Below are 26,191 nucleotides of genomic sequence, written 5' to 3' on the forward strand. Positions count from 1 at the left end.
TAGAAAAGAATGGAAATCACATACAATGTATACAAGGATTTACGTGGTTGTAAGATTGTCTGTGTCCACGGTGTTCTCACATCTCTATCAAATTGCTTACGAAGAAAGAACCCTTGCTGAATGGAAATAGATCAATTATGATTAACACTCATCCTATGCTTACTGAGTCCGACCGAGTTTGGAAGAGCAGTAGTTTTCATAAAAACTGTGAAACCGTTTAATTAAAAAAGTACCGTGTAACCCATGATAAGATGAAAATCTCACCTAAGGCGATGCTTGGGTGCGCATTTCCATTGGCCAGGGCGCAGGCCATCGAAGCCCAGGCAGCAATCTCTTTCCAGACAAGGAAATAGCTAGGAATCTGTAGAGTGGTAGCCTAAGATTAAATATATGTGTTTGCTGATACTGGAGTTTGGTCGCAGAATCGCAGTGAGAAGAATCCCAAGAAAGAAGAAAGGCCAAAAGATCGAACCAGAGATGGAGGAGCCAAAGAGAAGAGGAGTTCGATTAGTGTTATTCCCATGCCCATTACAGGGTCACATAAACCCCATGCTTCAGCTAGCTTCCATTCTCTACTCTATGGGCTTCTCCATCACCATGATCCACACTCACTTCAACTCTCCCAACTCCTCCAATTACACTCACTTCACCTTCATTCCCATACCCGACGGCTTATCGATTTCAGATGTCTCCCAACACTCTGTTTCAGAAGTGGTGGCCCTTCTCTCACAACTCAACATCAACTGCGCAGTTCCATTTCAGGATTGCTTGCTTCGGTTGTTATCATCTGGAGAAGCAGAGACCCTTCCTTGTCTCATCTCCGATGCTATGATGCACTTCACCCAAGATATCGCCGACAGTCTTAAGCTTCCTAGGCTTGTGTTACGGACCAGCAGCGTCGAATCCTTTCTTTCCTTCGCCGCCGCTGTTTCAATTTCAAGACAGAAAAGTTACCTCCCGATATCAGGTCTGTGTTTTTATCTTCTCTATAAGGATTTCAATTAATTTGCTTATTATCAAATTCACTTGATACTTAAATTTTCGTTTCTGTTTTAATTTTTTCCGCACAAAGTTTTATTTCTCGTGGTTAGTATAATAAGGGGACCTGGCTCACCTTCAGCTGTGGCAGAAGCTGGAGGATCAGCCCAGAAAGGGGGAGAGGGGTGGTTCGTAGGAGGAGGGGCTGCCAGTGAAATGATTCAAGCACCCCTGTTTTTGTTGGGCTGAGTTCTCTAGCTCCCAGGCTAGAGAAGGGCCAAATTGATAGTAAGAGGCCTAGAAACTGAAACTCTTATCCATGTCGCCACCGTGACCTGAATAGTTATCACATTGATTGTGTTACTAATTCATTGAACAAACTCGAGTTTCTCTAATGAGAGCTGGAGAGAAGGTGAATACAATCGGGTTCTCCGCTGCCGCCTTTCCGTGTGACTGGTGCGCAGCCTCACAAGACAAGATGTGGATCCCACATTAATCCCATCTGTGCAGGGTGATCATTTCGCCACTGTCTATGTGAGGCTGCGCCACACGGATAGGTGCCAGCATAGGATCCAAATCGAGGTGTGCCGCCGACGGCAGCAGAGAATCCAAATCCGAATCCAAGATAAAATCTCAACTAGTCAAGATAAGATCATTTGCTTTCGTGTCAGCCTTTTCACCTTCCTCTACAGGTTGGTGCTTTCCTGTTGGTATCATTTTTGTTCTTTTATGTTGAATCTGCTGGGTGCCTGGGTATGCTTAATAAGGGTGTAATTAAATCGAAATTCAAACGAATCGTGTAAATATAAATCAGCAAATGATCTATAAAATGGTTTAATTTTAATTAAAAAAATAAATTATTTATTTAAACAGTTCGATTTGATTGTTTTTTGGTAAACCCGTTCACTTCGATTCGAACAGTTTAATAAATCAACGATTTAAAACCAACTAATGTTAAACTCTCTACTAGGGGTGTCAATTCCAGGCCGGTCTGCCAAGGTTGATCGAGTCCGCCCGATTATCGGTCCAGCCTGATTACTAAGCGTGTCGGGCCCGACACGTTTAGTAATCGGATGGTCCCGGTGTGGGGTCCTAGCTTGTCGGGCATTGGATCAACCTAGAACGTCCGATTACAGCCTGATCCTTTAACTTATAAAGTTTCCCTTTCCTTCCCTTCAAATTTTCTTTTTTTTGTTTATTTCTTTGTTGGTCTTTGACATTTATTGGTTAGATACACTTAACGTTGGTGAGATGATGTTTAGTTTTAGTTTTTAAATCTAACGTTGTTAGATGTGTTTCTATTTGGTGTTGTGCTGTTATTTTTTTATTCCCCTCTACTTATTTTGTTAGATGTATTTCTATTCAGTGTTGTGCCGCTATTATTTTTTCCTCTACTTTGTTAGATGTGTTTCTATTCGGTGTTGTGTTGCTATTTTAATTGAGATAAACTTTATTTGACTTTGAGTTGAGGTGTACCATGACTGCCCAACGGTGTGATAGTTTGAACTTAAAATTCTGGTTGCATGGTAATTAGTAAGCCCACACCGTTTAGAGTTAAATGGCTCATTAGTCTGTTTTGGACCTGATTTAGGCTCGTTTAGCCCGAATAAAACTGTCCCGATTAAAGATCAAACATCGATCGATCGATCGATCAATTGAAATAAAATCATACCATGTCCGTCCAAGATAAGTTCACATGCCTAAACGGTCGGACACGGTGTAACCTGTAAAATTGATGAGGCCTGGGTAAACCCGACCGAACCTGACCGATTGACACCCCTACTCTCTAGTCTTTGAGAATTGTCGTCTACTAATATAATAATATCAAAAGAAAACAATAATGTAGAGATTTTTTTGGTAAACAAATAATATACAGATAAAGACCTAGAAGATGGTCGTTGCATAGTTCCAAAACACAATATAATATAATTCTAAGAAAACTTTATCACCCAAAAAAAAAAAACTTTAAGTAAATTATATTCCCCTCCCCTACATATTGACCAATGACACTCTCTTCCTCTAAGATTTAAAAATTCTATCAATTGTACCCAGTCTCTGAAAAAACCATTATCAAGTGATGACATTAACTTTAATATATTAAATTTTTTTTTTGGATAACTAACCTTAATATATTAATTTAAACATATAAAAAGTGAACCCTAATAAGCTAGGAGTTAAGTTTTATCTCATAAATTAAAGGATTTTTTACACGTAACTCGCCTAAGGTATCGAGTATCTATAAAAACATCTATTAGGTTTGAATATTTACACATGTCACCTCTATTTTCTAAAATAATTGTCAAATACACCTAGTCCTTTGGTGGTTCCTGTTAGTTGCGAACAAAAGGAGTTTTTCAGACATTTTATAATCAACATACCCTTGTCCTCATACTTAATTCTAAAATACAATCGACCTAATCGAAAAAATCCACTGGAGTTATAGCGGTGTCGGTAGGTTGAACGAGGATAGTTGTTAGTCTTCTGCTTCTTCTTCTAACCTTTTCTCCTTCCTTTTTTTTTGACCAAAAAAAATATCCTTTTCTCCTTTAATTTTTTCTTTAGTTCTCTAAAAAAACTCATGGTATGCTTCTTCTTCTTTATTTTCTTTTCTATCTGAAATCACCAACCGAACCCTTTTTCTCCTTTTGATTATTTACTTTCAAAGCCCCAAACATAAACCCACTTCTACATTCATCTCTCCTTCTTCCCTATTTACCCTAATGGAATCTACCCAACCTTAAAACGCAGCATCCATCCTTCCCTTCTCATCTCTCCATTTCCGAAACCCATCAACAATCCCATTATCATTGGTCTCAAAACCCCTTTTGCTCCCTATCATTTCCGTTCTCTGATACCTAAAATCCACAACCCACTTGCTGATATACAATCAAACCCTTTTTCCTTCCATTTCCTTCCTTCTCAACGAGTGAAGCAGAAACAACATGATCAATTTGAAAAAAAAACGGCTAGCATGCAATAAGAATAGACCAATTTCAGAGATTTCAGACTTAAAACAGATTCTCAACCTTAGTAAGGTTAGAACAAAAGATAATTCTTACAATCAAATTGTCTCACCATTTCTCCTCTGCTCAAAGAGTGAAGCAGGGCAGAGCGGAAGAACAACTCAAAAAGGAAAGGGAGGGAAAAAAATTCTGTGTCCTATTATAATAGTTGTGTTTTCTTTGCCTTTTCAAGTTTTCAATCTAATGGTTGTGAGAGATTGTAAACGAGAGTTTCCATCTTTTGTCACTCATTCCATTAATGGCAGCAGTAAGGCCAGTGATAAGTGCACAACTATTGTTGAGAGAAAATAGAAGGAAAAAAAGAGAAAATAAAGGATAGAGACACTCTGGAGATGAAGCCGTCGGACGTATGGCTTGTTTGGAGGTAGTCGATCCTCTTATCTCAATAGAGACTTTTTAGGCAAATATTCTCACATTCTCTTCATTAATCCGTAGGTATCTACATAGTAAATACAACTGCAATTTACAACTTAGGATAATTCCACGACTCCTATCGACCTACAACAACTGACCACTAATTACAATAACCGATCAAGTTACCCAATCCCCCAAAAAATAGTAAATAACTAATTATAATAAAATAGTAAATAACTAACTACAATATACCGAAGCAATAATCTAATCTAGATGCACGTAACAGGTAGAGACACCCCCATAGGACTTTTCATGGCTCAAAACCCTACCCCTACCACTGGAGTACCACCCAACCTTGGCGGAATTCCAGGACCCCATCGCTTACATTCTTAAGATCGAGAAGGAAGCCTCCAAATATGACATTTGCAAGATTATTCCTTCTCTCCCACCACCACCAAAAAAAAAACTGTTATTGTTGCTAACCTCGGTTTGTTCTTGCTCAACGGGCCAAGTAGTGGAAGAAAGATGTTAGTTTTAGCAAGAAGGGCAATTTGGTCAACATATAGTTTATTCTAATGTTTTTAGTCCCAGGTTAATGGCATAGGTTTATTTGTCAATTATTTTAGAAAGTAAAATTGGCATGTGAAAATATCCAAACCTCACGGGTGTTTTTTTAAATACTTGATACCTCAAGGGAGGTATGTGTAAAAAACCCTTAATTAAAAGGCAAATCTAATAAATGTGGTTACAATTAGATTTTGCAATCATGGCTTGATTCTACCACATTGAATACAAACAACAACAACCATAACCTTATCCCAACTAAATGGGATCGATAACATAGATCCGATAGAGACTGTGACAGTAATAGAGATAAGAAAAGTAAAAAAGACGTAACAGGAGTTAAAATGAATGTGTCAAATTATAAAGACACCTATTATCCGCAACCATATATAATACCCTCCAAGCATATATAAGCGCCCCCCACCTCCCCCCTCCCTTCTAATTTTTTTTTTTTTTTTTTTTTCGGTTTTTCAAATTAAGCTTCAGTTTTACTTGTCAGATTCTCAATTGGAGATACCAGTAACGGGGGTTCCACCTCTCTTAATAAAGGGTATCAACACACATGACCAAGAGATCGTCTACCAATTGCTGCGCAACATGGTTGATAAAGTCAAGGCCTCATCTGGCCTCATTTGGAACACATTTGATCACCTTGAACAATCGGCACTGGCAACACTTGCTCAAGAATTTCCAATCCCAGTGTTCACAATAGGCCCTTTCCATAAAATCTTCACAGCTTCTTCCAGTAGCTTATTGTCCCAAGACCAAAGCTGCATCACTTGGCTAGATACACAACCACCTAACTCTGTAATCTATGTAAGCTTCGGCAGCATAGTCGGCATGGATGAGGCTGAATTCATGGAGATGGCTTGGGGGTTAGCCAACAGCAAGTGTCCCTTCTTGTGGGTGGTTCGATCCGGCTTGGTCCGTAGCTCAGAACGAGTTGAACCATCATGGCCTGATGGGTTCCTAGAAATGGTTAAAGGAAAGGGTTGTATTGTCAAATGGGCTCCTCAACAGGATGTCTTGGCTCATCCTGCAGTTGGAGGGTTTTGGACCCACAACGGTTGGAATTCAACGCTGGAGAGTATATGTGAAGGGGTACCAATGCTGTGTTCGCCCAATTTTGGAGACCAGATGACTAACGCGAGGATCGTGAGCCATGGGTGGAAGGTGGGATTGCAGCTTGAGAATAAGTTGGAGAGAGGGGAGATTGAGAGAAACATAAGAAGACTAATGGTTGAGAAAGAAGGAAAGGAGATGAGAGAGAGGGTTGCTTCTTTGAAGGAGAAGGCAGAAGCTTGCGTCAAGAAAGGAGGTTCTTCCTATGAGTCTCTAGAGGATTTGATAGCTCGGATCTTGTCATTTTGAAGATTTTTGTGGTTCACCTTCTCCATGGTGATTGATTGTCTTAATTTCCAATTCTGTTTAATTTTCAAACTTGTAAAATTAAAGACTTTTCCTGCTCAGTTGGTTTGAAATAAAATAAGATGGGTAGGAAGTATAAGACTAGAAATATATTATACAAACAATAAATACAAGACTTATCTGATTAGCATAGCAAAGAATTTGGCACTGAAATATTTTTGTAAAAAGAAGTACATTAGTACACGTCCTCTTGTAATACTCGAACAATAGAAGATAGAGTTGAGTTGCATCAAACGATGTGTTCTCCTTAAGGTTTTTAGATGCTCCAATTCTGCAATCAGGGTTGACCATACATCTATGCCTCCAAAATAAAACAACTCTCTAATCTCATAGGCTGCAATTCTAAATGTGATTACAAAGGGAGTCTAAAGACTATATTCATTAACTCATTGACATTGACAGACTATTATATATGGTAGGGAAGAAAAACATACACTAAAATTAATTATAAAGATGTTTTTAAAAACAATTGTTAAAGAATGAGCAAGACCGACCTCCTCTCTTATAAAGAGAGGAAGAGACACCACTAAGAGATGTCTCCAAAAGATATGCCCTAAATCATGTTTTGTCCCATAAAGCTTGTTTATTAGTCACTCAAACAAGTCTTCCAATAGGCACACTCATTGGCTATTTAGATGTCTATTCGAAAAAGAACTCAATTACCCTCTAACACACCCAACAAAAACATATTTTGAATCTTTAATTAAAATACATTAAAAATAGATTTACTAACCTGGAGAGCAAGTATTGCCCCTCCTCCAGATAGTGGTTCTTTCTTAAACAAGCACACAAGGAAGAATGTTCACGATATATTCGCTTTGATGCAATGAAAGATCTCTATGTCAGGTCAACAATCTTCTCAGGGATATAAAATCCACAACCTTCAAACCGGGGTTTCACCAAACCATAGCTCTCAAGATTCCGGAGAGGGAATATGAGAGCAAGAGAAGAGAAGAGAAGAGAGAAAGACCTCGGCCAATGGGGAGGGAGAGCCAAGCTAATCAACGTGGCTCCTCTCCCCCCCCCCCCCTTGGTGCCTCTTTTATACATGTGGGGCTCTAAAGAGAGCCTCCACTCCTTGTGAGAGTCTAACGCTCTTTCACCTCAAGTTAACTTGAATTTTAACTCTATCCTTGTGTGCATCAAATAAGGGAATAAATAGAATCTAAAAGGAAAAGTAAAATAATTTTTAATTTTTATTTGAATGGACAATTAAAATATTGCACCCAATCCATAAAATAAAATTAACAATTATTTTAATTAACAAACCAATCCCAAAATTAAATTACATAATAAAACTTTATTATGTGTCAACCCTCCACCAATCAACATCATCATTACGGAATCTACGGCATATATGTATACACTGTCAAACCCCATTCCATAGTACATGTCCATATCGAAGTGTCTATGTACGTGATCGGAATCGCAAAACTCGATTTAAACACTTTAATAAAATCATACATATAATTAATATTTTATATGAGAATAAATTTTGCAAACCATTTCTAAAATGGTACAGGATCCTGATTTTCATCTGACCATCCACAGACAATCTCTCTCTTGACTTTTCGCATCTGACAGTGAAAACCTTGTTGAGTGACTCTTTCACTCATGAGATGCTCACTCGCACTCAACATATTGACTTTGGACCATAGAACCTTATCATTGATATATCAAAGTACACGTTCACATTTCATAATGACAACGCTCTCTCAGGTATAGGTTCTCGGTGACAAATGTCTATCTCTTACCTACAATTGGTAGTAATACATGAGAGAATTGATACAAAAGATTCTTCGCCAACACACACATATGTGTGCTCGCATTTGTATCCTGACATAAACATGTCTAGGCATACTCAATGTGACGACCATATGATAAGGGTGCCCAACCCAAACCCTAGTCGTGACTCCAATTTAAATTGTAAACTTTAGAATACAAACATCTCATAATTTTATATCGCATGTGATAATATCGAACGAAATAAATTAAATAGTTCAAATTAAAATAAACCAGGTTTGATGGACACGTAAATCCAACATACACTTGTACAAGTCTTCAATTCAAATTCAATGGCTTAAGTAGTTGGTCCTTGGAACTTGTCTCTAACTCCTTTAGTAGATTGATATTCGGTTTCTTTTTCAAACTTGTAAAATCAAAGACTTTTCATGCTCATTTGTCTACCACACCCACCATTTGAAAGATTATATTTCTTTTTTATTTTGTAAGGCTCATTGACAATTCTGGGTCATAGTAAATCTGAGCTTCTTGGGCCACCACATATTACGTTACATAATAGTTTGGCTCCAAAACGCGTACCAATTAACTACCATTCTTAACTTCCACTGACAAGTGCATGAGCGCCTCTTTTTCATGTTAGGGAAAAAGAATGACCGGCTAGCATGGTTTTTGCGCTTGGATACAAGTTAATGCCTTTGTGTGCAAAAAGACCATTCAGCCGAATTGTAAAGGGCTGGGGAGTCCCTCAACAATTCGCTCCCTCCACCATCTCCTCAATAAGGATAAGCTGGATCTGGTGTTCTTGATGGAAACAAAAATTAAGAAGTCTCGGGTTGAGTTGGTACAAAGGAAAGGAAATTTTCAGGGAAGTGCATTTGTGGAGCCGCAGGGTGTCTCTGGAGGTCTTGCTCTAGTATGGAAGGATTCTATAACCATCCGTTCTAAGTAGTGATGCGAGAATGATGGATGTGGAGATTACTTCAACAAATCATCCTTCTTTTTTCCTCACACGTGTCTATGGTGATCCCTTGAAACACAAGAGGAAGCAAGTTTGGGATCGTATAGTTGCTTTGGGTCGCAATCGCCAAGGTAATTGGTTGTGTTTTGGTGATTTTAATTCTTACTTATCTTGGCATGAGGAAGCAGGTGGTTCTCAACAGAGCTCACGTGATCCTGATATTTTTAGAGACTTCCTAAATTCTTGTAAGTTCATTGATCTTGGGTTCCATGGTCCTTCCTATACTTGGAACAAGAAGAGAGATGGAGCTATAAATATTAGAATTCGTTTGGATCTAGCTCTTTGCAATCCTGAATGGCAGCAAAATCTTGGCGATGCGATGTCTTTGTGAAACCGGCTGTGAGCTCTGATCATTCTCCTATTATTGTTGATACTGAGGGGGGTTCTTCTCATGGACAATGACCCTTTAAGTTTGAATCCATGTGGCTGAAGCACCATGACTGCTGTAATGCTGCACTATAGGGATGGTCGGTGAATCCCGCAGGTTCTGCAATAGGGAGGCTATTTTAAAAATTTCACTGAGCTTATTCATGACAGATGATGAGCAGATCTGGGGAGCCTCGACAAATGGTAGGTTCACTGTAAAATCAGCCTACCATTTGTTAGTGAAGTTAAATGATGATAGAGAAGCTGCTGCAAGTGCGTCTTCCTCAAGGCTTCATAGTTGGGATCTTGTTCCTGATAGAATCTGGAAGTGCATATGGGCCATTAAGACCTTACTGAAAATAAAGTCGTTCATTTGGAGAGCTTGTAATGAAGGCATAGCAACGGGAGATGGTTTGGCTGTGAGGAAACTCCCAATCGATCCATTTTGTGCTCATTGTGGAGGGAAGAGGGAGACCGTGGATCATATGTTATTTGAATGTTCTTTCTCATGCGCAGTTTGGTTTGGGAGCTCTCTTACACACTCACCTTCACCTGCTGCACCTTCAAAGCTATCAGAGTGGTTGTGTAGTTGGGATTCTTTGTTTCGTCAAGACAAACAACTAGCCCATGAGTCACTGGCTAGAGCTTCCTTCATCTGCTGGTACATATGGCGTGCACGAAATGACCTAGTCTTCAAAACAAAGACCTCGATGCCTATAGAGGTCATCACTGTAGCGGAGAATGCATTCAATGAATACCAGGCAGCAACTATGGTTCCCATAAGGCCGCTAAGTACCACTCCAACTGAGGAATCTATTTTTCAGACACGGTGGACACCCCCTCCAGTAGGTGTTTTGAAGGTTAATAGTGATGCAGCTCTAGCGCAAGGTAAATTCAAGGGTGGATTGGGGATTATATTCAGAGATCACGGAGGAGTCTAGATGAAAGCTATTTCAATCCCCCATCATCTTAGTTCTGTTCTACAAGGAGAGGCTCTATTGGTTCCGTATGCTCTTACTCAGGCGCTAGAGGCGGGATATCTTCGCTTACAGGTGGAAATTGAAGCAAAGAACTACACACCTTACTCCTTGACCCACACTGTGTGCCTCCTTTAGATACAACAACTACGATTGCAGATGTGAGGAGTATAGTTACTTCTTTCCAGTCTATCTCTTTTCATTGTATTCCAAGGGCTCTAGATTCTATTGCAGATGCCTTAGCATGGAAGGCTCTGTCTATCATGTGTTTGATAGATTGACCGCTTACCATTCTGTGGCTTCATGATCTTTGTCCGAGTGAAGCCACTGGCTATTCACATACTTATCATGAGTAAAATCTCTTCTTACCAAAAAAAGCCTCCAGTGAAATAAAAAATTACATCCTAACAAATGTTTCTATGCACATTTTTACTAGCTACCGCACTAATGCAGGGGTCACACTACCGGTTAGCGTTCTCTTGCCCTTCATTTTATTATTCTTAAAATCAAAGTGTCAATAGGAGCGGAGTTCTTCGCTATCATTCTTGGTCCAATTACGGTTAAAGAAATGGAAATTTTTTTTGTTGTTACCTAGGTTGCAGGAATGTTCCTGTTATTGGGACTTACAACCAAAGAAATGGAATAATTCACCTTCCCTTTGGGTTCACAAATACCTTTTTACGTTTCAGTATTTTAAAAAATACCCTTTTAGATTCTGTTTCTTTGGCTGAGAACCAGATAGCAGGAACATTCTTGCAACCTAAGTAGCAGCAAAATTTCATCCTGGCATTCACAAACTGTTGCTATCCCCCCTCCCCCCCCACCCAAAAAAAAAAAAAACTGCATTCACAAGCTATGGATGGAATTCGACTTTTGGTCAATGGTAATTTCTGTTGCCTTTAGTTTTATTCCTTAGTTTTATCACCAACAATAGTGGACCTTGTGTTACTCCAAAATTTTATAAATCAAATTTTTTGAATGAAAAATTTTAAGTAAAATTTTACTCCGAAACAAACAAAACAAATACAATTCCGTCGTTCTAAGCGATTTTCCAATCATAGCGTGGAGGCAGCTGGTGTGGGATGCTCAATCTCGTTCCAGATTTCGGTTTGAATCTTAATTCTTAGTTTTTGGGACCCGGTTTCCTATCGACGGTAATACTGAAGATGGGTTTTCAGAATTCAGATCTTTCGGTCGTAATTTTTTTAATTATTCTTGTTGACCTTTTATCCAAAAAAATAAACTAAATAAAGGAGCATCCTTATCTCTACAATTCACCCCAGATCATTTTGGAGTTTGGGATCGGAGTCACAGTGAAAAGAATTGAAGAAAGGCGAAAGCAGATCTAATCAGAGATGGAGGAGCAAAAGAGGAGAGGAATTCGGTTGGTGCTATTCCCATGCCCATTCCAGGGTCACATAAATCCCATGCTTCAGTTAGCTTCCATTCTCCACTCAAAGGGCTTTTCCATCACCATCATCCACACTCAATTCAACTCTCCCAACTCCTCTAATTTCCCTAATTTTACCTTCATTCCCATACAAGACGGCATGTCAGATGTCCAACCCACAGTGGCCCTTTTCTCACAACTCAACGTCAACTGTGCAGTTCCACTTCGTGATTGCTTGCTTCGGTTGTTATCATCTGGAGATGCCGAAGGAGGAGAGCGCATTTCTTGTCTCATCTCCGATGCCATCATGCACTTTACCCAAGGTGTCGCCGACAGTCTTAAGCTTCCCAGGCTTGCGTTACGGACCAGCAGCGTCGAATCCTTTCTCTCCTTCGCCGCCGCTGTCTCAGTTTCAAGACAGAAAAGTTCCCTCCCCATATCAGGTAAGCATTTTACATTTTCTGAGCATACAGTCCCCCTCCCTAGGGCTGTAAACGGATCGGATTCGGCTCGGATAGTGTTATATCCGCATCCACATTCGATTAACTATCGGACGGATTCAAATAGTGTTAAACGAATGCGGACACGGATATGGATCGAATATTTTATCCGTTTACATGCAAATATAGCTTTTCGGATAACTATAGTCTATCCGTATCCGCATCTGTTTAGCTTTCGGACGGATTCGGATAGTGCTAAACGGATACGGACACGGATATGAAAACGGATTTTGACTATTCATTTACACCCCTACCCCTCCCCCTCCCTTTTCCATTTTTTGTTTTTTTTTAATCAACTTAACCTCCCTTGAGTTTAATTGAAATTAGGGGTGTAAGTTTGACCTATTGGCCCGAACCCGTCCAGAGCCCGAACAAGATCTAGGCTATATTTTCAACCCTGAGGGTGGGTTAAGGTTTAAATTTTCAAACCCGAAGTCAAGGTTGAGTTGGGCCAAGGTTGGCTCTCCTCCAGCCGTGGTGGGAGCTGGAGGATCTAGCCCAGAAAAACAAGGATGGTTTTGATCATTTTACAGGTAGGTCTACCACGGCTGGAGGAGAGTCAGATCCTCATCCTCCCTCCTTTCCTTTTTATTTCTTCTTTTTATTTTTTAAGAAATCCACTTAACCTCTTCTGAGTTTAATGTAAATATGAAAGAACCTCTCTTCTTGTTTCAAAAATTAACACCGTCCCTTTTAGTCTAGCGGTATTAAATCTCAAACTGAAATATCTATCTTACCCTTGACCACTATAGAATGTTTTAAAAGGGTAAAACAGTGTGAAGGTTTCTAAAATGAAATTAATTGATCTACGACTCGGAATCAACCAATGCCAACCCTAACTAACGGTCGATCACCAAACGTGAGAGAGACCGGTGAGATCACAGAGACTCCAGTGTGTTTAATTTTTGTTGTGGCTGAGTTTAGGGGGACCTTACAATACCCTTTGCGACGCCAAGTTAGGAGGTTAATTGCAGTGAACAGAGGGCTTACAAGCTTCCCCTAGTCTTATCTCCCTTCTCTGTACAAGCCCTGCCGTAACCCTCTTCTGCTCAACAGAGGGTTTACGAGACCTAACCCTCTCTTGAAGTCAGACTCCGGCGTATTATCCTCCTGTCATTCTTGCCTTGGTGAGGCTCCGTCGACTCCGGCAAATCATCCTCTTGCTGCTCCAGCTCCGGTAAGATATTGTTTTGGTCGTGGCAAAGAACAGAATGTAAAATTTCCATTTTAAAAGGCGAAGACATCAAAATGGGAACTTGAAATATAACTTATCAGCAATAATCCATCAAAAACTTCCCGTTTCAACATTTACAATGGACTGATAACGATGGTCACCGAGTTGGAAGCCTTTCTTCGCAGTTGTTGCGGGAGTGTATAATTGCAGCGTAGGTCAGGTTGCAGGTCAGTTGTTCTTCCTTAGGGAGGGTTTTCCAGTTGGGGGCTGTTGAGGTTCGGTGTCTTCACTTCTGATGATTGGAATGCTTTGTGGAGCCTCAGAGAAAAATTTTTGGGGGTTTATTTTTGTAACTTCGTCCCTATGATTGTTGCCCTGTTTTCGTAGTTACTTGGAGTATTTTGGGTTAAGGATTGTAAGAGAAGCCTAGGCTGAAAATACTCTTAGATTCCTCTTTACTCCATCGATCAAAAAGAAACATCATCCCGTGGACGTAGACACTTAGGTGGGCACTTTCGAAATGCGTGTCAACGCTTTCAAAACCTGCATAAACGGCCAAAAAAAATGCAAATGTTAGGCACTGACAACTAAAGAGCTTGTTGAGATCTTCAATTTGATTCATATTCACCCAATGTTGGTTTGTATCTTGGATCAGACCGGATTGACTTTTAAGGGTAGATTTGTATTTTCTTGGGTTAAGGTTTTCTCTATACTAACATTATATATAATGGTTATCTCTTTGAGAGATGAAGAGAGGGTTTTGTAATTTTCTTCATCGAAAATAGTGAATTTGTACTGTTGCTCGATCGTAGATGTAGCCTAGCTACCTACTTGGGGATGAACCACGTAAATCTCTATCTTGTGTGTATAGATGCTTTCTCTTTCTTCTTTGCTTTTTCAAATTGTCATTCTGCTGCATTGTTATTTCCAAACACTTCACCACATCAACAGGGCATATTCGGGTTTTAAAAAATTTGGCTCAATTGACCATACCACATCACAATTATTCACTAATGGATTGGTTGCGGTGTTAATTAATTTTCAAAAGTAAGGGAGGTGGTGTTAATTTTTTAAACAAGAAGAGGAGGGTCTTAATATTTTGATAAAACTCGGGAGATTAGGTTAATTTCCTATTTTTTTGTTTGGTTCTCCAAATTGAGCTTCAGTTTTGCTTGTCAGATTCTCAATTGGAGATGCCAGTAACTGAGATTCCACCTCTAATAGCGAAGGCTCTGCCTACGATCAACACGAATGACATAGAGATCCTGTTCCAATTGCTGGGCAGCACGGTTGATCAAGTCAAGGCCTCATCTGGCCTCATTTCGAACACCTGCGATCACCTTGAGCAGTCGGCACTAGCAACACTTGCTCAAGAATTTTCAATCCCAGTGTTCACAATAGGCCCTTTCCATAAACTCTTCACAGCTTCTTCCAGTAGCTTATTGTCCCAAGACCACAGCTGCATCACTTGGCTAGATACACAACCACCTAACTCTGTAATCTATGTAAGCTTCGGCAGCATAGTCGGCATGGATGAGGCTGAATTCGTGGAGATGGCTTCGGGGTTAGCCAACAGCAAGTGTCCCTTCTTGTGGGTGGTTCGATCCGGCTTGGTCCGTGGTTCAGAAAGAGTTGAACCATTGTGACCTGATGGGTTCTTAGAGATGGTTAAAGGAAAGGGTTGTTTTGTCAATTGGGCACCTCAACAGGATGTGTTGGCTCACCCTGCTGTGGGAGGGTTCTGGACCCACAACGGTTGGAACTCAACGCTGGAGAGTATATGTGAAGGGGTACCAATGCTATGTTCGCCTAATTTTGGAGACCAGATGACTAACGCGAGGATCGTGAGCCATGTTTGGAAGGTGGGATTGCAGCTTGAGAATAAGTTGGAGAGAGGGGAGATTGAGAGAAACATAAGAAGACTAATGGTTGAGAAAGAAGGAGAGGAGATGAGAGAGAGGGTTGCTTCTTTGAAGGAGAAGGCAGAAGCCTGTGTCAAGAAAGGAGGTTCTTCCTATGAGTCTCTAGAGGATTTGATAGCTCGGATCTTGTCATTTTGAAGACTTTTGTGGTTCACCTTCTCCATGGTGATTCATTGTCTTAAAAATCAACTATGTTTAATTTTGAAGTTGTAATGAAAGATTATATTTTGCTACTAATGAGATTTTTTGTCTAAGTAATGGCTATTAATTTAAGTTTGAATGCTAGCAATAGTAGTTTTCTTTGGGGAAATGGAGTAGACGTGGAGAATCCTTCTTATGTTAATCTAACATATTCAAAGGTATTGTATTTATTCAATAAAATTAAAAAATAGAGTAAATTACTTGTACACCCCCTGTACTATAGCCCGATTACTTAACCCCAAATTTTGAAACTATCTCATGAAATTTGACTATGTTAGTCTGTTGTTAGTGGTTGAATGAAAAAATTCATTTTACCCTTATGAGTTATTTAATTAAAACTTTTGAAGTTAAAATGACTAACATACTCTTTAAATGTTTTAACCTAAAAAAACGAAATAGGTTGTCTTCAACTTCTAGACAAAATGCAATCAACGGGAGAGACCTCAAGTGCATTTGATCCTGTCCTTCCCGGTGAGATCTCAAATCTCTTGAGGTTTTAGAGACAAATTTGCAACCTCAAACTCCATGGATTCCCCGAAGATTTGGTCTCCATTCAATATCTCACCAATCCAGCAGGGTTTCCCAATGCTAGAAAACAAAGCCAAGAAAAAAAAAAAACCCTTAACTCTGAGATCCCGCTGCGCTTATTGCACAATCGGCTGTGACCGCACACCCCTTGGGGGGGTACGTATAGGCAGCAGCTTCTTTGTGGCCACTTGCGGTCATGGCTGCATAGCCTTTGCGGGCTACATCATACATGGAACCTGCTATGGTGCTTGAAACAGCTGCCATGGCTGCCCAATGAATTTTTATTTTTGAAGTGTGATTTTCTACGAATTAAAAAATTCTGTAACCGTCGAAGCAAAAAATTCAGCTGGTGTTTTCATTTTGGTTTCTCCAGTCACGCTCTTCCAATCCCTCTTTCTGATAGGGCGACATGTGGCGGCATGGTCCCACCTACGAATACTAGCTTATCGAATCGTGATAAAGAGGTTTTGGTCAGTGGTAGTTACCACAATCATAGTGTGGCTTCCACTTCTGGAACACCTGCAGTGGTGGTTCGTGCACCGCCAGTTCAGGTTGCCATGAAGCCTCCTTCTTCGTCAACAGTGCAACTTTCGTCCAATAGCCGGGAGACACTTGCTACGACGGCGGTAACAAATGGCAATAGGTTCTTGGCGTTGGTTGATGCTGCTACGACAGATGAAGAAGTTCTGACTGAAACAGACAATGATGACTTGTTGCGAGTTCGTGATCGGAGCCCGGGTAGGAGGAGCCCGTTGCATAATTCCACCACCACAGTTTCTCAATGATTAAGCTGGGTGCGTGGAATACCATGGGCATTAATTGTAAAATGCAGAGAATGGATAAAATCTACAGTGATTTATTTGGGCATCTACTGATGATGCCAATATAAAGAAAATACAAGGATACAAATCCCTTGATAGAGAGAATAAAAATAGAAAGAAAACTTTACATAAAAGACTTTACAAAAATGTTTAGAAGATAAAAATAGAAGGCAAGGTGTGCTAGCACTAATGGAGGGATTCTTCCATTAATCCCGCTAATACTTCCCCTCAAATTGGAGCGTGTAGATTATGAACGTCCAACTTGGAAAGAAGTGAATGAAAGGTGTCGCAACCCAGGGGTTTGGTGAAGATGTCAGCAAGCTGCATGTGGGACGGGACATGAGATGTAAAAATCGAACCATCTTGAATGCGTTCGCGTACTACATGGCAGTCAATGTCAATGTGTTTTGTACGCTCATGAAACACGGGATTGGCTGCAATGTGAAGCGCAGCTTGATTGTCACAGTAGAGGCGCATGGCGGAGGCCTGAGTAACCCCTAAGTCCTGAAGAAGGGAGCGAAGCCAAACTAACTTGCATGTGGTAGTGGCCATAGAGCGATATTCCCCCTCGGCCGAGGACCGTGACACAGTGGTCTGTTTCTTAGACTTCCATGATAAAGGGCTACTGCCAAGAAAAGTGATGTAACCAGTGACGGATCGTCGGGTAGTAGGACATGCGGCCCAGTCCGAATCTGAAAAAGCCGTGAGCTGGAGATTGTTGGTGCTAGAGAAGAAAACCTCCGTACCTGGAGCCGATTTGAGATAACGTAAGACTCGTGTAGCTGCATCCATGTGGGGTTGCCTGGGCTGTTGCATGTACTGACTAAGGGTGTTGATACAAAATGCTATATCGGGCCTTGTGATGGTGAGATATAGCAGTCGACCAATTAATCTGCGATAGATTGATGGATCCTCGAGAAGAGGGCCAGAATCCGTGTCGAGCCAAAGATTCTGTTCCATTGGGAATAGAATCGGTTTGCTGGCAAGTAACGCTGTCTCAGAGAGGATGTCAAGTGTGTATTTTCGTTGATTTAGGAAAATACCCACTGGACTGCGTGCAACCTCAAGGCCGAGAAAGTATTTGAGTGTCCCTAAATCCTTGAGCCGAAATCGATCTTGTAGAAAGGAGATCAGTCCTGTAATTGCTAATTGGTCATTACCGGCGACAATGATATCATCAATGTAAACTAGTACCACAATATAGCTAGAGGAGGTGGCCTTGATGAAAAGAGAATAATCTGCCTTTGACTAGCAGTATCTAGCATCAAGAAGAGATCGTGTAAGGGTGGCGAATCAGTTTCGTGATGCCTGTTTGAGACCATACAGGGATTTCTGGAGCTTGCACACTCTAGTCTCCCCCTTAGGAGAAAACCCAGGGGTAAATGCATATAGACGTCCTCGTGGAGATCACCATGAAGAAAAGCATTATTAACGTCAAGTTGACGCAAATGCCATCCACGGGCAGCAGCGACAGCGAGGAGACTACGAACTGTAACAAGTTTGGCCACCGGTGCAAATGTCTCAGTGTAGTCTAGCCCTTCTTGTTGGGTGTATCCCTTGGTGACTAGGCGAGCTTTGTAACGCTCTATACTGCCGTCTGCCTTATGCTTGACTTTATATACCCATTTGCACCCAATTTTACCTGCAGGAAGAAGCTGCAGAGACCAAGTGTCATTCTGTTCCAAGGCTTTAATCTCATCCTCCATGGCAGTACGCCAGTGGGAGTTCTTCATAGCTTCTTTAAAGGTGGAAGGTTCATAGTCAAAATTCAAGGCAGATAAAAATGCAAAATGGTAAGGTGAAATTTGTGAGTAAGATAATTAAGAATTAATGGGATAGGGAACAATACCTGTCAAAGTTGACGGTGGCGAGGGAAGATACGAGGAAGAATTGCATACAAAATCATTGAGATGAGTAGGACGGTTGTGTTGCCGAGTAGAGCGGCGTGGGGGCGGTGGAGGTGGTGGAGGGGGTGGCGGTGATGGGGGAAGAGGGGTAGTGTCATCCTGTGTAGGGTAGGGGTTGGCGCAGATGAAGGGTGACAAGCATAGTCTCGGGAGGGGAGAGGGAGGATGGACTGAGATGAAAATTCAGGCGGGCTGGTGGAAAATGGAAATACGTCCTCATGGAAAATAACATCCCGAGAAATGAAGATTTTCCCATTTTCGAGATCATATACTCGGTACCCTTTGTAAGCATGCGGGTAGCCAAGAAATATGCAACAGACTGTGCGTGGGTCAAATTTGGTACGTCCAGGTGGGTGATTGTGTGCATAGCATAAGCAACCAAAAATTCTTAGATGAGAGTATGAGGGTGGGGAACCAAAAAGGAGCTCATGTGGGCTCTTACCATTGAGAATTGGGGTTGGGAGTCGATTTATGAGATAGGCAGCGGTCAAAACACACTCCCCCCAAAACCGAAGAGGAAGATGAGCTTGGAAACGCAAGGCCCGTGCAACCTCGAGGAGGTGGTGGTGCTTGCGTTCCGCCACACCATTTTGCTGCGGGGTGTCGACGCATGAACGCTGGTGTAAGATGCCATTTTTTGAGTAAAAGGCTTGCATAGGACAAGAGAGGAATTCCAATCCATTGTCCGAGTGAATATGTTTAATAGACGCATTAAACTGGGCCCGAACCATGGCATAAAAAGACATTAATAATTGTTGCATGTCGGATTTGTGACGCATCAAAAACACCCAAATAGCACGAGAATAATGATCGACCAAAGTTAAAAAATAATGTGCACCGGATGTGGAAGCGGTGCTATCATATATCACAATGAATTAACTCAAAAGATGCAAAACTACGAGTAGTGCTACTAGGGAATGGTAAACGAGTCTGTTTGGATAAATGACATACATCACAGAGTCCATGAAAAGAAGAATCAATAGGTAAAAATGAAGCCAAACTTTTAAGATGAGCATGAGAAGGGTAGCCGTCGCTTATGCCATAGCACATTGGAAGAAGATGTGGAGACAACATTATTCGATATGGGGACCTCGTCTCTTGAAAAGTAGTACAATCCATCACGCATTGTTCCCACCCCAATCGGCGTCTTCGTTGACAGGTCCTGGACAACACAAAAGGTGGGAAAAAAAATTAGAACGCAATTCAAAGTTTGTGTAAGTTTGCTAATGGAAATTAAATTGAACTTGAAGGAGGGAACATAAAGCACATCTTTGAGAAGAAGAGATGGATTAAGAGACGCATCCCCTTTGTGAGAGACGGGTAAGAGAGTACCGTCTGGTAAGCGAACTGGAGTGGAAGGGACAATGGAAATGGGATTTTGTAGGGTAGAAATGTCACAAGTCATGTGGTCTGAAGCGCCACTGTCGAACAGCCAAGGGGATGAGTGCATACCTGAGACAGAGAGACATGTCTCTATACCTGTTAAAGGGGTAGAAGGTGCAGATAAATCAGTCCCCAAGAGGGTCAGCAGTTGCTGAAATTGAGAAGAACTCAAGCCAGGAACAGTCGTGCTGTCCACAGAGACAGCATTGACCTGTGGCGTCCTAGCACGGGCAGATCTGGATTGGCACGGCTGCTGTCCAGGATGGTACCCATGGAGAGGCCAGCATGTGGCTCGAGTGTGGCCATAGATGTTGCAGTGGTCACAAAATGGGCGATTGCGACTATGTCGACCAGAGCTGTGGTGAGACCGTGATGCATCACCTCGGTTGGACTGAGAAGGTTGGCGATCAGCAGCCATGGCTGTGACTTCAGGGATGGCAGCAGGAAGAGTGAGAGCCCTCTGTTGTTCTTCTTGTAAGAGAAGGTAGTAAGCACGGTTGACATCGGGTAACGGATCCATGGTAAGGATCTATGAATAAAATGCAGAGAATGGATAAAATCTGTAGTGATTTATTTGGGCATCTACTGATGCCAATATAAAGAAAATACAAGGATACAAATCCCTTGATAGAGGGAATAAAGATGGAAAGAAAACTTTACATAAAAGACTTTACAAAAATGTTTAGAAGATAAAAATGGAAGGCAAGGTGTGCTAGCACTAATGGAGGGATTCTTCCATTAATCCCGCTAATATTAACGAACCCGACAAGAGAAGGGCGGTATTAGATTGGGCTAGCTTGAACCAACTTACGGTGTTTGGAGTACTTGAAACCAGAGTTAAAGTTGCTAATTTTACAAAGGAGATACACGAGCTTCAGGACTATTTTTCGCAGTTGCTGCTTTGCATACCATGTTCAAGAGCTAAACCAATGTGCAGATTTTTCGGCTGGTTTCCTAAATTCTACTCAGGAGATCCATTTCAATATTGGTAGCCTTGCTGGGACTCTTTCTGGTTTAATACGGGATGATGTCTAAGTGCCAATAGGAGCTGACTTATGGATTGGGTTCCTCTACAGCACGGTAGGGCGTCCGACACACATCGGATGGCCAGGAGCATCTAAGCACATAGCCTCATTCAACGTCTGTGTGTTGGGCTACGTGTTCAAGTGCTCCTAGCCGTCCGATGTGCGCCAGACAGCCTACCATGCCGCAGAGGATCCAAATCCGTGAGTTATTAACTATCATTCTTGGTCCAATTAAGCCTAAAGAAATGGGCATTAACAAATGTGTTGAATGCTCTGGGTCAATGGTAGTTTATGTCACGTCAAATTTTGTTCCTTGGTTTTGTCGCCAACAATTAAGTTGTTTATAGATTTGATCTCATGGAAGATTTGCCACTGCCACGGGGAAGAAAATTAATTGATTATCTGACTAAAAGTGCTGCATCTAGGTTGCAACAGAGTTGGGTTGGGCCGGGCGACTTAGGGCCAGAAAAATCCAATCCTGACCTGCCGTTAAGGTCGGGCTGGGTTGACCCTGATTGGCCCTAATTTTTTTTTTTTTTAAGGAAGGGGGGGGGGGAAGGGAGATGCATGGGCTCGCTAGGTTGGAAAGAAGAAGAAGAAGAAAGAAGAGGAGGAAGAAGAAGAAAGGGTCATGTTGGTTCGGGCCGGGCTCAACCCAAGACCTAAACCCTGACCTGGCCTTGACTCCAGGCCAGAAATTTCCAACCGTTACCCGCCCTCAAGGCCAAACTTATACCCTTAACTGCATCTCATGAATCTTCCATCGTTTTAACATATATTCCAATCATAGCGTGGAATGAGTTGGTGTGGGATGTTCAATCTTGTTTCAAATTTCGATTTGAGTCCTAAGTTTTGATTTTGGGGTTTGGTTTCTTCCTGATGTCAATGCCGAGGTTGGATTTAGATTTGTTGAGTATGCCTAGACATATATATTTTGAAAATTTTTTTTTTTTTTGTTGAGAAAAGCTCTCTATGGGAGAGTGTACCATCCATGCCCATATACAAAGGGGAAAAAATGACCGTCCCACCCCATGAAAGTTGGAAATCTCACCCACATGATGCCAACGTGTACACTCTCATTGATCTCGGCATGCACGTAGATTTTCATCCTCTGAAGTGCGGTGCACTGCCCAGTGCACCACACTTAAGAATCTAATCACAAAAACATTGGTAGTGGCATCTTTTTATCCTTTCAAGTGTTGGATAAACCATTGAATTCTTAAGTGTGATGCATTAGGTAGTGCATTGCACTTGAGGAATCAGTATCTTTTTAGGTTCCCTACCCGATACAGTTGTCTGATTCCTCTCATAGGGGGCAAAAATGACGACCTAATCCCCTACCCGAACACACTGCCGGGTTGGGGTCCACCCCCCTCTTCTTAGAGGCACCGGACAGGATAAATTTCCCAAGCACGCAACCCATATTTTATATTTTTGCTGACCTCTTAACAAAAAAACTAAAAGAGCTTGATACCAACTACAGTTGACTGCTGGTTGGTCAATATTAAATGTATGTGTTCGCTGATACCATACTACCAAGTGATAGATATCCCAGGAAAGAAGAGAGGTCCATTAATAAAGCATCGAAACAGAGATCGAAGGAGGAGCAAAAGAGGAGAGGAGTTCGATTGGTGCTATTCCCATGTCCATTCCAAGGTAACATAAACCCCATGCTTCAGTTAGCTTCCATTCTCCACTCAAAGGGCTTCTCCATCACCATCATCCACACTCAATTCAACTCTCCCAACTCCTCTAATTTTCCTCACTTCACCTTCATTCCTCTACACGACGGCATATCAGAAGATGTCCAACCCTCAGTGGCCATTCTCTCACAACTCAAACTCAACTGTTCAGTTCCACTTCGTGATTGCTTGCTTCGGTTGTTATCATCTGCAGATGCAGAAGGAGAGCCTATTCCTTGTCTCATCTCTGATGCTATCATGCACTTCACCCAAGATGTCGCCGACAGTCTTATGCTTCCCAGGCTTAAGTTACAGACTAGCAGCGTTGAATCCTTTCTTTCCTTCGCCGCTTTTTCATTTTCAAGTCAGAAAAGTTACCTTCCTATATCAGGTCTGCGTTTTAGCTTCTCAGACCTTATTCCTTTTGATTCGGCTCCTCTCCTAGGAGGGCATTGCCCAATGAGTGCCCAATGGAGGGGATCCCGTGGCTCCTCTTCAGGGAGCCCAGCGGCGCAGGGAGTGCCCAAGGGGGCATCCAAGGGCTGGGTTGTGTGTGCGGCATAGTCCAACGGCTAGATGCCCCACCGGCCACTGGGCTCCTTGGAGAAGAGCTCAATCCCAATGGAAGGCAATGCTAGAATGAGTGCGGCAAGTCCAACCATTGGATTCTTCATTGGACACTCATTGGATGATGCCCTCCAAGGAGAGGAGCCGAATCCAAAATTTTCCTTTCTATTTTAATTTTCTTCTACGTAGTTTTATATCTTGTGGTTAGTATTTAAAATCATTTAAAATCGACTAATGTAAGTCTTAGTCTTCTAGAGTTGTGGTATATATGCTAACATATAATAATAGGAAAAAGAACACTAACGGGTTGCGTCGTTAGCGTGATTCTTGTGCTTAGACATAAGCTAATGAATTTCACAAAAAAAAAACAAACTAATGTTTTTATTTGTGAAAAGACCATTCAGCTTTTAAAGAAATAAAAAATCGTATCCAAACCAATGCTTTTGTGCACACTTTCATTAACTATTGCACTGGACTACACAACAGATTAGCTTTCCCTTGCTCCTAAATGATACAAAATAATATAATAATATCAAAAGTAAACAATAATAATATAGAGATAAAGACTTGGAATATGGTGGGTATTGCATCGTTCCATCATCACAATATAATATACCTTTAAGAAAATATTTATAATATACCTTTAAGAAAATATTAATAATAATATAGTCATTCCACATTTCCACTACACGATATAATATAATATCAACAATTAAATATTAAACTCCATAGAGTATGGTTATTTGAGACGACTCTTCTTCTCATATCCAACTTCTTTCTTCTGTTCGGAGCTACGATGTTGTAGAGGGGGGATGGAATCGGAGAGCCAAAAGAGGGAGGGCAAGGGAGGGGAGATGCAAAGGGGGTGGACAGATGAGGGTAGAGATGTCTTGTTGGAGTTTTTTAACATAATGATGTTGGGAATAGTCCCACATCGGAAACATAAAAGTGAATACTTAAGTATATTTAATAAAGTACTATCTATTGTTTAAGTTAATAAACAAGGTGGATGCTACGGTATAAGTGCAAGGACTTTCGTCCAAGTGCGCACGTGCACGTGCGGCGTGGGCAGTGAAGGCGTTAGTGTCACACGCACTACACACTTAGCATCGTTTCGAGCAAGATCTGATTTAGTGGTTCGATTTGAATTTGGATAAGATCAATGTATATAGTTATAACTGTTATATTTTTGGACGGTATAGATCATACAGTTATGATCCAATAGACCAGATTCAAAGTTGATCAACAGTTATGACTGTTATGTGTTTGGATGGCTTAGATCGTACAGTTACGATCTAACGGACCAGATTCAAAGATGGAAGAATCCATCTGTTGGGAACAGATGCCAAGTGGCTTATTAATATCCAGAGATATTTCAAATTTGAAATATATCCCAAAACGTTCTCTTCTTCTCCTCATTTTCAAAGTTGTTTTTGCAGGGAATTTGTTTTGCTGCAGGAACGGATTTCTCTGCTTCTCCTCATTTTCAAAGTTGTTTTTGCAGGGAATCTGTTTTGTTGCAGGAACGGATTTCTCTGCTTCTCAAAAGGCTTTCTGAAATCGTTATTGGCTTCGTTTGTGCAATATGCAGCCAAGATAATCAACTTTGTTTGAGGCTTCACTGTATCCTGGGAGACAATTCGTCTGCAACCTATTTGCATAAGACTGTAGGGACGAATTTTGTCTTAAGGAAAGCGACTCTATAATGCGCCTTGAAGTTTCAAGCCAACTCCTGTTCTAACAATCTTAAGACAAATATTTTTCTGTTCAAATGGCACAGTCACTCAAGGTGCTTGCTGCAAACATTACCAAACTCTAACGGTTTGATGGAAACAATTTCAAAAGTTGGCAGAAGAAGTTGCATTTTCTGTTAACTCAACTGAGTGTTGTCTATGTTCTCTCTACTCCTAAGCCTGAAGAACGTGATGATGAAACACATGCTGAAACTCGCACTAAGTAGAAATGGGAACAAGATGACTATTGCTACAAGGGTCATATTTGCAATTCTATGTCCGACACTCTGTTTGACATGTATCTTGACAAGCAATCTGCAAAAGAAGTTTGGGATGCATTGGAGACCACATATCTGGTAGAAGATGCAACCAGTAAGAAATTCCTGGCAGGTAAGTTCTTTTGATACACAATGGTTGATAGTAGGAAGGTCATTGAGCAGTTTCATGAGATTAAGCAGATTCTCAATCAGTTTAAGCAACATGACATGAAAATGGACGAAACTATTATAGTTTCGGCCATTATAGATAAACTGCCTCCTTTCTGGAAAGACTACAGAAAGAGCCTTAAACACAAAAAGGAGGAAATTACTCTTGCAGACTTAGAAAGCCATCTGAAAATTGAAGAAGATGACAGATGCCGTGAAGGTGTGGATGCTTTTAAGGTTCTGGTATTAGAGGAAGGTCAAAACTTTAAGCAGAATGAGAAACCTACGAAGGGTAAAGGGAAGAGAAAGTGGAACTCGAATTCTGACTCCACCAAGTACCACCAGAATAGGAAGAAGAAGGGTCCTTGTTATTTCTGTGGCAAAATGAGACATTTCAAGAAGGAATGTAGACATCTGAAAAAGAAGTCTGAGAAGTCTGATGAAAAGAAGTCAAATGAAAATTCTGACAAGCAGAAGTTTGT

General features: G+C 41.1%; 3 protein-coding genes and 1 pseudogene across 3 annotated transcripts; all 4 read left to right on the plus strand.

Annotated features, from left to right (window-relative positions):
• Positions 1-441: 441 nt before the first annotated feature.
• Positions 442-6,341, plus strand: LOC122661180 (UDP-glycosyltransferase 76B1-like). Its single transcript, XM_043856519.1, has 2 exons — positions 442-967; positions 5,419-6,341. The coding sequence occupies exons 1-2, from the start codon at positions 478-480 to the stop codon at positions 6,288-6,290; spliced, it is 1,362 nt and encodes a 453-aa protein (XP_043712454.1). The 5' UTR covers positions 442-477; the 3' UTR covers positions 6,291-6,341.
• A 5,421-nt stretch (positions 6,342-11,762) lies between these two features.
• On the plus strand, positions 11,763-15,612 carry LOC122662228 (UDP-glycosyltransferase 76C2-like). The gene is made up of 2 exons (XM_043857802.1): positions 11,763-12,284; positions 14,695-15,612. Exons 1-2 carry the CDS (start codon positions 11,807-11,809, stop codon positions 15,159-15,161), a joined length of 945 nt encoding a protein of 314 aa, XP_043713737.1. The 5' UTR covers positions 11,763-11,806; the 3' UTR covers positions 15,162-15,612.
• On the plus strand, positions 15,180-15,575 carry LOC122663126 (UDP-glycosyltransferase 76B1-like). Its single transcript, XM_043858828.1, has one exon. It carries the CDS (start codon positions 15,180-15,182, stop codon positions 15,573-15,575), a length of 396 nt encoding a protein of 131 aa, XP_043714763.1.
• A 7,274-nt stretch (positions 15,613-22,886) lies between the features above and the next one.
• The window catches only part of LOC122661868, a 45,561-nt pseudogene continuing 42,256 nt past the window's right edge, over positions 22,887-26,191 (plus strand).

Source organism: Telopea speciosissima, chromosome 5 (genome assembly GCF_018873765.1).
Source record: "Telopea speciosissima isolate NSW1024214 ecotype Mountain lineage chromosome 5, Tspe_v1, whole genome shotgun sequence".
NCBI lineage: Eukaryota > Viridiplantae > Streptophyta > Magnoliopsida > Proteales > Proteaceae > Telopea > Telopea speciosissima.